The sequence below is a fragment of the Morone saxatilis genome, unplaced genomic scaffold (assembly GCF_004916995.1).
Source record: "Morone saxatilis isolate NCDOM2014 unplaced genomic scaffold, NCSU_SB_2.0 Contig9, whole genome shotgun sequence".
Lineage (NCBI taxonomy): Eukaryota > Metazoa > Chordata > Actinopteri > Moronidae > Morone > Morone saxatilis.
Window position 1 is genome coordinate 21,523,579 of NW_023340268.1, and position 12,196 is coordinate 21,535,774.

General features: G+C 40.1%; 1 protein-coding gene across 2 annotated transcripts in view; it reads left to right on the forward strand.

Moving 5' to 3' along the window:
* The window catches only part of sept7a (septin 7a), a 41,403-nt gene that overhangs the window by 15,383 nt on the left and 13,824 nt on the right, over positions 1–12,196 (forward strand). For both annotated transcript variants that reach the window (XM_035681268.1, XM_035681269.1), the window contains exons 5-6: positions 10,616–10,716; positions 10,824–10,958. In XM_035681268.1, the coding sequence (XP_035537161.1) occupies positions 10,616–10,716; positions 10,824–10,958 (236 nt within the window). The remainder of the gene's footprint in view (positions 1–10,615; positions 10,717–10,823; positions 10,959–12,196) is intronic.

Here is a 12,196-nt window from a genome sequence, read left to right on the forward strand (position 1 = left end):
TGAAATTAACAAAAGCAAAGCAACAGACAATCACATAACTGGCTCTGTCCTCTTTGTCTAGACTGACAAACAAACACTTTGTGTTGAAAAGAGACTTTAAAATGGTGATTGAAAGACTGTCAAATAAAAAGAACCATGTAGAATAAGAACACTCTTAAATAAAACAGGTGGAAAAAAGCAGGATGAAATGATATTTCATAATCATGAGCTGAATTTAAATGTATTACGTATTGGATTATTTCATACTTTGATGGCTAAATTACACATTTTGACTCTATTCAGTCATATGATTTGATTTAGTTTGATTTATTATTATAAAGCTGGACCAGAACTACCAGCCTGGGTCTGGCTGTGTGGGTGCCCATGGCTACAGCAAAGCTATGCTAGGGAGGGCTGACAGCACAGACCCACAGAAGCTCTTTTATGTAGGTTGAAGACAGATGGAATATACAAGAGAGGACATGAAAGTTTTGGAGAGTAAATAACTGCAGATAGATGTGATGTGAAGTGATGTGAAGAAGGCTACCTTATTGATTGATACTGTGTGAATGAATGAAGTTGTGCCAGAGTGCATTGTGGGAATCAAAAAGCAGTAAGTAGGAGGTGAAAGTATAAGAGTGGGTTTAGTTTTTCTTCAGTTTCATCAGTTTACTGTTGATTAATGTCAAACAGTATGCTGTGGTGCTGAAAGGGGATGCCTGTGTATAGTATGTGCGTACAGTTGGAATGAGGGAGGTAAAGTGCATGTGTCATATGTTAACATCTTAATGGAAAGGCCCGCCTGTGCCAGCTGTGACAGTAGAGAGTTTAGTCTAGCTGAGATGGCCACTGGCTGTGCTTGATTGGATACGAACATCTCTGTAAACACAATATATTTACTCCTGTCTGCTCCACAAGGATTCAGTGTAAACAGTAGGGAAAATATTGCCAAAAGAGGGGCCTGTCTTTGTTTTTGCATCTCTCATGGTTGTTTACATGGATGAATTTAAAATATAATCCAAAGATTTTCATTATATAAATGCATGCACGAGTGGACACATTCCAGGCAATGCAGAAGACAACAGTCAACCATGTGTTTAGTGTTACTGTTTCAGATGATGTTGATTGATTGTTGACTTTTGAACTCATTTTGTGTCCAACCCCTTCCAATGTGCAGTTAGAATGAAATAACCAAATATCCTGGAAATAATCTATGTTGTGCTGGAAAACTTTTATTGTATTTCATCCGCTCACTCAGATCGTCTGCAATGTAGGATCTAGGATGATGTTACAGTTAGAGGAAAACTGTAGTAAACTGTAGTCAGTTGGCTAGAGACCGCAGCGAAAAAATGTGCTTTGGTGAGAAAAGCCAAAAGCGGCACAAAAGCAAGCTCAGGCAGATTGTCACATGAACACTGACCACCTATCTGTAATGAACCTGAGACAGTTCACGAAGGAGGTAAATTATATGTTGGTTTGATCCCCGGCTCCTCCTGCCACATGTGTGTCCTTGAGCAAGATACTGAACCCCGAATTGCTCCCGATGCTGTGCACAGTGAGTGAAAGGGTCAATGTGGCACGTAGTGTAAAAGCGCTTTGAGTGGTCGGGAGGAGCACTCTACTTAACAGGTATCTGGTGTTTGAAAAGAGGCCTTTACTGACCCCATCAACATATTGGAAATCACTTTGAATGTTCCTAATGTAAAGATACACGATTGGTCTCAGAGCTACAGCTGCCTTAATTTAACAGACTGGTGCTGTGTTTCCTCTGTCTCAGTGATAGTAGATCACCTCATTAAAGTGTGTACTGCACAGACTCCAAACAAACAGACGACTTCCTGTGGTGATGTACTGATAAAACAAGGCACGCGCCTCAGTATACAGTACACTGCCACTCCCCATTCCAAGACAAGAAACTTCCTCTTAATCATATGACAACCGGATGACACTCCAATGACTGACTATTCCTTCACACAGGCCCTAGTTGGATCCATGCTGGATCCATTATAGACCTCCTATGAAGGATTTGTCACCTCTTTGTGATGTGCTGGTTAAGAATCCATGAAAACCACGATGTGGTGCTAGAGATGAATTCTGTACCAGGTTTAACTTTGTCTATTGATTTGGTTGTAGTTACTTGTAGACTAGTTTCAAGCCTGTTGCTCCTCTGACCACACCTAGCATCAAAAGCAGTGTGCTGCAATAGAACAGTGCTAAGTATGTCAGTCACCCAGCAAGTTTATCCAGGTCAGATGTCAGGCAGTGGGTTGGACCTTCTCCTTGGCTGCTTCACTTTTTAGGCTGTGAAGGTCTGTATTTAACTCAGTTAACTCAACCACTTTTCTGTTTGACTTTAAAATAGCTTATTAATTGCATGCACACTGGTCGAGCACATGAAAGCTTGCTGAAATTGTTGGTGAAGAATATCAGTGCGTTAGTTGCAAGCTAAGTTGGTTGTCATTAAGTTTTAGTTTTTCTTATGCTTTACTTTTTTTTTGAGCAGTTATGTCCGAGCTCTTCTCACTAGTTTGAAGTCAGCACAGGTCAGTTGGAAAACTTGGTGGCGCATCAATCAGGATCAAGCAATGTTTGAACCATAACATCATGAGAGTGCTTATGTTGCCAGTCCACTGCCAATCAAATCTGATCAAACCCCACCCACACAGTCCTGATGAAGCAGATTAAGGACACAGTCATACATCTGCAAAAAATCCTAGGTTATACTCTTCACTGTTGGTGGAAATTTAGAGACTAGTTGTCTTGAAATTGGTTAAAATGACCAAATATCCTGGAAATAATCTATGTTGTCCTGGAAAGGTTTGTATTTTAGTCCCTCACCTACATAAACCTAGTTGTGTATTTTGTTTGAAATTCGACTGTAGGATAAACTCTGACACTTTAAAGGTGGCTTACCAGAAGCAAAGTGGAACTGACTTAATTTTTTTGTTGCTGTGGATGATAAATACATTCATAGTGATGAGAATTGTACGTGCATTGATCAATTACATATACACAAGATTAATTTTCTATAAAATAATATAAATTCTGCTGGATTTGAACTGGGCTTTGAAACCACAGCTTTCGGGGCTGTCCTGTATTGTCAAGAACAAACTCCTGGAAAATGATTTGTTAAAAAGAAGAAGAATCCTGCAGTGTTAATCTGCCAATCTACACTATAGACAGTTATGGAATAACTAAATATTTATATATACGACGATCCCTGAGTTCATCTTATCAAATTTGGGTCCGCAGCCTGATGTGTATCAATTTGGTGGTCTTTGAAAAGGTTGAGGACCTCTGGTCTAGAGGACAGAATTGCTGGAAAATGATCAATTATCAAAAAATTCTGTTTCAATAAACACTATATAATAGGATTATTATCAGTAGATAGCATATTAAAGGTACTGTGTGTGTGACTCAAGAAAGGGGAATTAGTGTTAAGTCACTTAAAAGTATTCTTTCGACACGCATCATTTAAAACTATACCCAGCTCTACTCACTACCCAGTTCTTCAGTTGATTCCTAACAAATCAGATTTTTCCCTGCCAAGCATCTGTGCCCAATAGCAAATGTTAATGCTTTCATGAGCTCACTAGAGGTAGAATAAATTGCATGTTCAATCAGACTTTAAAGCTGCAGGTGTGCCTGTGCCAAGAATGAAGTTGCTACCTATTCAGGGATACTGAGTGCGAGGCGTGTGGTTTATGCCCCAAGTCGTTGCCTTTGATGCTGTTTGCAGTGACGCTGCAGATGGTACGGGTTTGGCACTTTCCTCAAATAGAGTGTGCAGCTGCATAGTTTGACTTGAGCTTCCTTTTGAAGAGTGAAAGGTGATACTGTTTGTGTGAAGGAGCTCCAACAGGCCTCTCTTTCCTGTCCTCTACCTGTGTACAGTAGATCAGCTGCATGGTGAAGATCCTCCCTTCACCTGTTCCCTGTGATCTACTACTTTGCTCTAAATCTCCTCTAATCCCTGGCAACACACTGAGGGGCTCTCTGCCATCGCCTGACTGCTGCTTCCAATTTGTTTACCTGCCAGTTACACCTCCTCAGCTCTTATTAAAAGTTTAAATGAGATTTAGACTGTGTGTGTGTGTGCGTGCGTGTGTGTGCGTGTGCGCTTTGTGGGCACCCAGGCTGAATGTTTGAGGATTCCTCGAGGTTTCCAGTCCCAAAGGAAGAAACTGAGAGCTGAAATATATGCTTAAAATTAAACTTGCTTGTTGTTTAGCCTTGCAAGGGCCGAGACAATAAATATGGAGAACAGAGAGTTCTTCTTTCTCTCTCTTTCTCTCTCTCTCTCTCTCTCCAGGAACCACAAAATTACATTACATTTCAAATAATTGTGGCCACTTTTCCCCCCAAGTCATGCCGAAGAATGTGATTAAACCCCGAGGAATGCTGTGTGTAATAAAATCCAATTCATTTTTGAAAAAGAGGAAGATGACAGGCAGAGTGTTAACTGTTAGAGGTGATAGGGCAGGGCAGATGTCTCTGTTGTTCCCGGTTAATAAGGCTCGGTGAGGCTGCGGAGTGTACAAGGACAGGGACTTGGTGATTAGCCAGCAAACTGCCTTATGCACTGAGCTCAGTCTTGTCCTGCCAATGCACTGACATGCCTCACTTGCTCCAGCTTCAGTGGAGAGATTAAAATAACAAGATAACCTGATGATGTCAGAATCATATGAAGCGTACGGCTCTTCTTCTTAGCAAACAGTGTTTGAGAGAAAGTGCCATTTCATCTAGATCAATAGTTTTTGCCACTAATGGTAGCCTCACTATTAGTGAAGACTCCAGTTTGTGTTGCTCACTGATTTAATCAGTGAATCTTTTAGAAAACCGACACGTTGAACACACGAGTAATGTACAAACATGTAAAAAAAATTTAAATTCTACAGTGTATTTCCAACAAGGGATGTCAACCGTTAGCCTGTAATTGATTAACCACCAAGAATGTTATTACTAGCTAGCAGTGGTGTGTGCCCCGTCTCCTGGTCTAATGTAAATTGTGTGATGTTACTCTTCAGTCTAGTGGTAGTACTAGCTATTAGCTACTATGCTGTACCATATTGAAAACAAGCACCCGGCTGCCATGTCTGAGGATGGCTCGCAGCCAAAGATTGCGTCGATGCTACACCGGTGGGTGGTACGTGCCAGTCCTGTATGCTGCCAACCAGTGTGGTAGGGAGTGAGGGATTCAAAACTAAAGTTAGTTTGGTACCTTGACCCCAAGTACATTATGCTTCTGTAACTAACTTAAACACAATGAAAACCCTTTTCAAAACAACAAGGATAAGCTAAAAGTCAGGCTAGCTCTGACCACCGACTGCTGGACTGCTCTCAAAACAAAACCTACATCACAACTAACTCACTCACTTAGAACCTCTCTGTTTGGCCCACGTCAGACAACCTTGCTGAGAAGACTAGTGCAGTGAAGACACAGGGCCTCAACTGCGCCTCTTGTATTTACGTTAGTTACCGGTTAAATGGGTGTCTTACCAAAATCAAAATTAACTGACATCATATCTTGGGCAAATTGTGGAATTTACTTCTGTTGAAGCACTAGTAACAGTAACAGTTATCACAGTAATAATATTAGTTTTACTGTAATATTTCTGGCCAATGTACAATATGGTTTGACAATATGAGACTGTATAGGTTTGGCATCAACATACATTGTTTTGTGAGGGATTTAATTCACTAGACTCTGTTCTCCACAAATAGTAACTTTATGTTTACTAACTAGCCTCTTCTGGAGCTTCTTAGTCTTAATCAACAGATGAAATTTCTTGTTTTCATTAGATTTTGTCTTATTATCCTTGGGGTTTAGGTGCTAACCATTAATAGGTAATTCTCCCTCTGTCTGCCCTCATTTCCTGTAGCTGTCTGGTGCATTTCTTATTCCTTGATCAAAAAGAATTGTACTATATTGATATAAAGATACAAAATTTCATGACCTGACAAACTTTCACTATATCCTGACAGTAGTACATAAAACAGATAATCTGTGAAACGATCAGGTTCCTCTGGCTCCTCCTAGTGCTCCTAATGACATTTGTAAGAATCAACCAGGCCTAAATGAGGATTTACAAAAAGAATCCCCCCGGGCCTGAAATCAAAAACCAATCAATCAGAGGTGAGAAAAGATTAGAAAACAACTGGTTTGGGTTGGAAGCTTGAAAGATAGCGAGACTTTGTTGAGTCTCCATCCCAAAGGTCCATAAGTGTCTGTATTTGATGCCCTACGGAAATGAGACTCAACAAATCCAGCTATCTTCCTCACCTCTGATTAATCGACAGAAAGTTATATTTATAAAAGTTACTTATTGCAGCTTTAAGTGTGCCAGCCACAGTTTACTTTAAATATGTCAATGCACTTTTATTCATTGAATTCATTTAGTATTATCATAACTGTATACTATTTTTATGTCTTTTTTTTTTTTTTTTTTTTAGTAACCCAACATAATTGTAAATATTTTTTTTTAATCTATGATTACATATATTGCTGATTTAAGCCCACGGTTGCACAGGAACCGCCATCATGACCAGTTTAGGTTCAGTCGTTATCTATTGTTAAGCTGTGGTGACTGATTGTATAGCTGGCAGTGAAACTGCTCTGCAGTCAGTCAGCCTCGAAACCGGATGCAATGTCACAGTATTCACAGGATGCAATAAATACTGAGCAGAGCGATTACAAACTGTAACAGTCTGAGATCGGTGGTGCAGTTTGTAGTCTGGTAGTGTTATATTGTGCTAAACAAGGTGAGGGCACATGGCTAGAATAATGACTTGCATTTCCAAACAGTGCATTAGTTTATATTGGTCAACTGTTGGAACTGGCAGATATACGTTTAATAAAGGTTAAGTCTGACGGTTGGAGATCACATTGAAACAGGAAACACATTGTTGAATTTGGGCTGCGGCTGAAGTGAATGAGAAACAGAGCAGATATTCACAAGTGCACCCTGACTCTATCATGTGTTGTTTTGCAACTATGCATTCACAGTATATTACAAGTAAATAAGCCTGCAGTCCTGTAATCCAGTCAAACACTGTGGCAGTTGTACTGACGTCTTACATTACTGCACTTATACAACATGGTGCAGCCTAGTGTTGTTGCTCCTTTTCCCATGAGCTCACTGTCTGTGGGCAGTCTGTCTGGTTAATAGGCATGTCTGTGGTTGACTGACTCATCCTGTTATGCAGTAGATGAAGAGAGACACTGCAGCATTCTTCAGCATTGGCCACTCAGCAGTCCTACACTTTAAACTTAAAGTGTCTTGTGTGTGTGCATCATCTCTGACCGTGTTTCACACACTTTTTTTATTCTGCATAGACATTTCTAGTATCATAATTATCATTCTTTCACAGTCACATGGTTTCAAGGTATTTTAAAAAAACAGCAGATTCTTCTGACAGTATCTTCTTTTCCCAGTATGGTCCACCCACCTTACATTTCACACTAGTTTGTATATAAAAGAATGAATATTTAATCTTGAATAGAAGGTCTTCATTGTTTTTGTTTGTCAGTTGAACTTGCACTCCCTGTATGATCGGCATTCACTAGCGTCAGTCTGGTCAGCACATCTTCCCAGTAGCATCTCTGGAGGTCAGAGGTCAGTTTAAAGACAGATAGATTCCAGTATATGACAGATGCCGGTAAGTGGTGGGTAGGGGTCACAGGGGTAAGGGTCTGCTATAAAAGCTTTGCTGGGGAATGTTATGCTGGAACAGTCTGCATGATAGATTGTGATGGACAACAGTTGGAACAAACGCTAAAGGATAGCAAACCTGCAGCCAGCCAGGGGTAGAAAGAATGGAGGTGGAGGAAGAAGAGGTTTCGCTCAGTGATATCAGACCAAAATAGGTCTTTTTCACTACAGACATTTTGACAGGTCATGGCAAGAAAAGCAAAAGTAGGAAAAGTAATTAATAGCTTTGCTGTCACAGTGGCTGAAAGAATACTCAATACAGATATTATCAATATAGAAAACTGTAACTTCTTTTGGCAAATTTCACTAAACTGTAACCCTGGCAACCAGCATTAAGGTGCATTACCACCTACTATGTTGTAGTGTGAACCACAAAGGGGGAACAGAAAGAAAAAAACAAGATTTAAGAGGCGCTGAATTATTTATACAATATTGTCAAATATGTATTATTAACACAGTATCAATATTTCATTTTTAAATATCACAATTATTGGAAATGTCTGTATATTGCGACACACTTATTAATAACAATACCAGCTCCAGCACACTAGAAAATGAAGCTTCTACCTTTCACCTATCATTTAGGAGAGTAAAAACTACTACTAACTTACTAATTCATCAGATCCCACTGCCCTCTGCACAGTTGGCGTGCTAACCTGCAAGAGTTGCTTTGCTAATGCAACAACAAGGACACGATATCACACACCCAATCACTGCCAGTTGTGTTTGCTGGAGCTCCAGACCAAGTTGAAACACTGCTGCAGAGAATTGAGCCTGGTGCGCTACTGAGTTAGTACTTTTGTTCCTCTGAATCACTCAGATGCTCAGTTTTTACAATTCAATTCAAAAAACTTTATTTATCCCCAAGGGGCAATTCCTGAATTCCTTTATCCACATTGCCACAACTACACCCAAACCAAAAGTGCACCAAGCTGCTTTTGTATAACTTGCTCTTTGACTCACTTGTCTTTATTTGATGAGGTTTGTTGTGCTGTTAGAACCAGGTTTAGCTGTGTAACCCACATGTGTTAAATTGAGAGTTCTGTGGTGCTACTTAAGTGTAAGGTATCAACTCAGTTAAGCTGAGGTTAAACTCAAATACTCCCCTCAAGGAAACTAGCTGTATTCTACAACCCTACTACACAAACACTGCTTCAAGAAAAAATGTATGTCCAGACTTGGACTGAAATCAAAGGTTATGCATGGCATGAATTTTAGGGAGTGTTGTAATGTCAATGTTTGTCTGCCAACTGCTGTGTGGGCCTGGCACAACCTCAGTGAGAGTTTCTCATCACTCCCTCACCGTCTGTGAAACCTCTGAGATATGAGAGAGTGGCAGACGAGGTCTGGTTTGGATCTTCTGATTAAATCAAAGTTCATCTGCTGATCACGAGTTGTGCCCTGACCCCACGCTGATCAAAGCCCAGCCCTTCTGGCCGCTGTGATTTGTTCAGAGGCAGCTTTGTTCACCACGTTCTTCATCTGTCCGGTCCGCCACACAGATCTTAAGATTGCATGCTTAGTGCTTGAAAAATAGTTTTGGCTCACTGTGGTTAATTGCTTTGCAGAGCTTTTTTAGTTCTGGACTGCACTCAGTGTATTTGTAAGTACATTTAGTAAGTAAAGAAGTAAGCCAGCTGAGGTCAATGGACATGTTTCCTTAGGAAACAGCATTTGATATTTCATGAGTAGGGCTGTAAAGAAATATTCATACACTTGAATATTGCAACACTACCTTTTTCTGGTATCTGTATCTGTACTGTATCAAATCTCGAAAACACTGTATTAAGTTTTAATTAATACCAGTAATTTAGTTTGCAGATATTTGCACAAATATTTTGTGGCAGTGGTTCATTTTGTGTTGTGTTTAAACTCCCGACTATCGTCAACTATTTGACTTTAACACACACGGCAAAGACCGCCCCCAAAAAGTAGTGCAGGCCCTCTGTTCTGTTCTGATTGCATTAATAAGGGACCTTTTAAAACTCACATCTCATGCATACAGTGTTTTTATGACCATTTGATTTTAAAAATGGCAAATTATCGCCTCTCTTACAGTATTGCAGTACATTGCAATATTGAATTGTAACTCCTTTATTCGAATATGTGTTGTGTTGATACATTCTTGCCAATGCACAGCTCTTGCCTTCAGTCCCTTCAAAATATGTGTTGAGTAGTTTTTACGTCAAAGTAAACATTGTCTTCCTGAGAAAGTATTTCCACGCTGCAACTTCAGTGCCCCACACTCTGTGAGACATTCATCAATGTAACTTTAATGTGTGTGCATGTGCAACTTCAATGTCAAAGATGAAAACTTTGAGTACCACACGCAGTTTTCTTCTTTGAAACTGTACTCAATAGAGCAGTTTTGTTCACAAAAGCTTTGTTTTTCTTGATGTCTTGTGTAACCTCACCATTGACAAAAATCTAGATATTTAGACAATTTAGACGTTCTTAGATTTTTCTACAAATCCTCTCTACACAAAGTTGAATGGTGATGCATAATCATAGGCTCCTCCACATTATTTCACAAACTCACAGCATATTGATTCTTATTTGAGCCCATACTTTTTCACTAGTGTCACTGGTGAGAGCCATGACAAACAAATGACTAACATACTGGTGCCCCTTACAAGTGAACAGTCTTTGTATAAGACCAACCAGCATGCAAATGGGTGATTCAGCAGTAATCACAAATCAATACCTCTTGCTCGCACACAGAACCTCAACCAAGTAGTATGGAGATAAATGGGGTTTAAGCATAAATGGAGAATTGACTATTCTAAAAGAATTAAATTATGGTAAACAAGTAAATAAACAGTAATTGACCATCTGGCTTGCACTTCTGTAAAACACATAATTATACAATTATATAATTATTAGCAAATTCCTTGACTGATTTATGTTGACATTCTTCATTGCAGGTGGAACAATCGAAGGTTCTGGTAAAGGAAGGAGGTGTACAGCTTCTCCTCACCATCGTTGACACTCCCGGCTTCGGTGATGCAGTTGACAACAGTAACTGGTGAGCTCAGCCATCTGTCATTGGTTAATATAAGTTACTGTAATGAAATTGTCACTGAAATTGTATTACTGTGCCTGACGTTGGTGTGAATAATGTTTGGTTCTCAGCTGGCAGCCGGTCATCGATTACATTGACAGTAAGTTTGAGGATTACCTCAACGCAGAGTCCCGGGTCAACAGACGGCAGATGCCGGACAACAGAGTGCAGTGCTGCCTGTATTTCATCGCACCGTCTGGGCATGGGTACGTACTACAGGAATGCTACTGATCATGGAATAAAGTATATCAAATATGGAATATTACACACCGTCCTCTTCAATAGTCCATAGCATTGTATGTTCATGCTTGTTTCAGTTTCATTCAGTGGTTGTTTTTAAAATCATGCAAGGTCATTAGATTAAATCATTTATACATTATCTGTATGAATTAGGAATTAGCTTACTGCATGTGGAGCTCATTTTTAGTCAGTATTAAGCTTGTGTAACCATATAACTTTGGCCACGTTCAGACTGCTATTTGTGGAGAACTGAGTAAACTAGAACCAACCATTGAACTGATTTGCTTCTCAAAGCTGTAATCAGAATCAAAAATGACACCAAGATGTTTGGCAGTGTTAAACATACTCAGCCCACTTGCAAGGTTTTTGAAAATTTGGATGCATTAGTCTTGCAAGCCATTACTTGTCTTTTTAAGCTGGAGAAAGGTACTGGCCAACCAATTTCTGATCATGAAGACAGTCTTTAAGTATCTTTGAATCACCTGTGTTATTTGGTTTTAGCAATCAAGTCATGTGTAAGAGGATGCTGGTATGGGGAAAAAAAAATTAGACCCAGGATGGATCCCTGGTGATCCCCACTGGCGAGGGCAGCTATAGAGGTTGAGAAATTGCCCAAATTGACGTAAAAGAACCTGTCAGTAATGTAAGAGCTTCATACTATAAGAGTGACTTTCAGTATGAAGCTGTTTTTGAGGAGGTTTTCCCCACATTTCATTGTAGACTCATGGGTAACACATTGGAAGAAATGAGCAACATAGCTGCAGATTTCAGCTGTTGTGCTTCAGTGCTGCTCCCCTGCAGCCTCTTTCTCTGGCCAGCAGTTAAGTAGTTCAAACCCAGCCGGCTATGCCTGTGGCCTCCTGCCAGGCTACCAAGCAGGAATAACATTGGCGTAATCTGTTCTGAGCTTGGTGACCTGGAGACCCCGTTCCTCCCATCTGTGTCTTGGCTTTGGCTGCTGCCAAGCATTCGCACCCACAAACCCGCACACAGTTGGCTTGACTGTTTTTACACACTTGGCCACAGTATGCTGCCTACAACAAAAGGTGGTTTTTGCTGTTGAGCTTGTTGGCCCACACTCAGTATAGTTTAGTGACTGCAGTCTTTTTGGCTGTCTTCGCAAATAAAAAGCACCATATGGACTCATTCATTTTCGACAGCTGCCCTATGTATGTGTGTGTTTGTTTGGTAAATGGTAAATGGA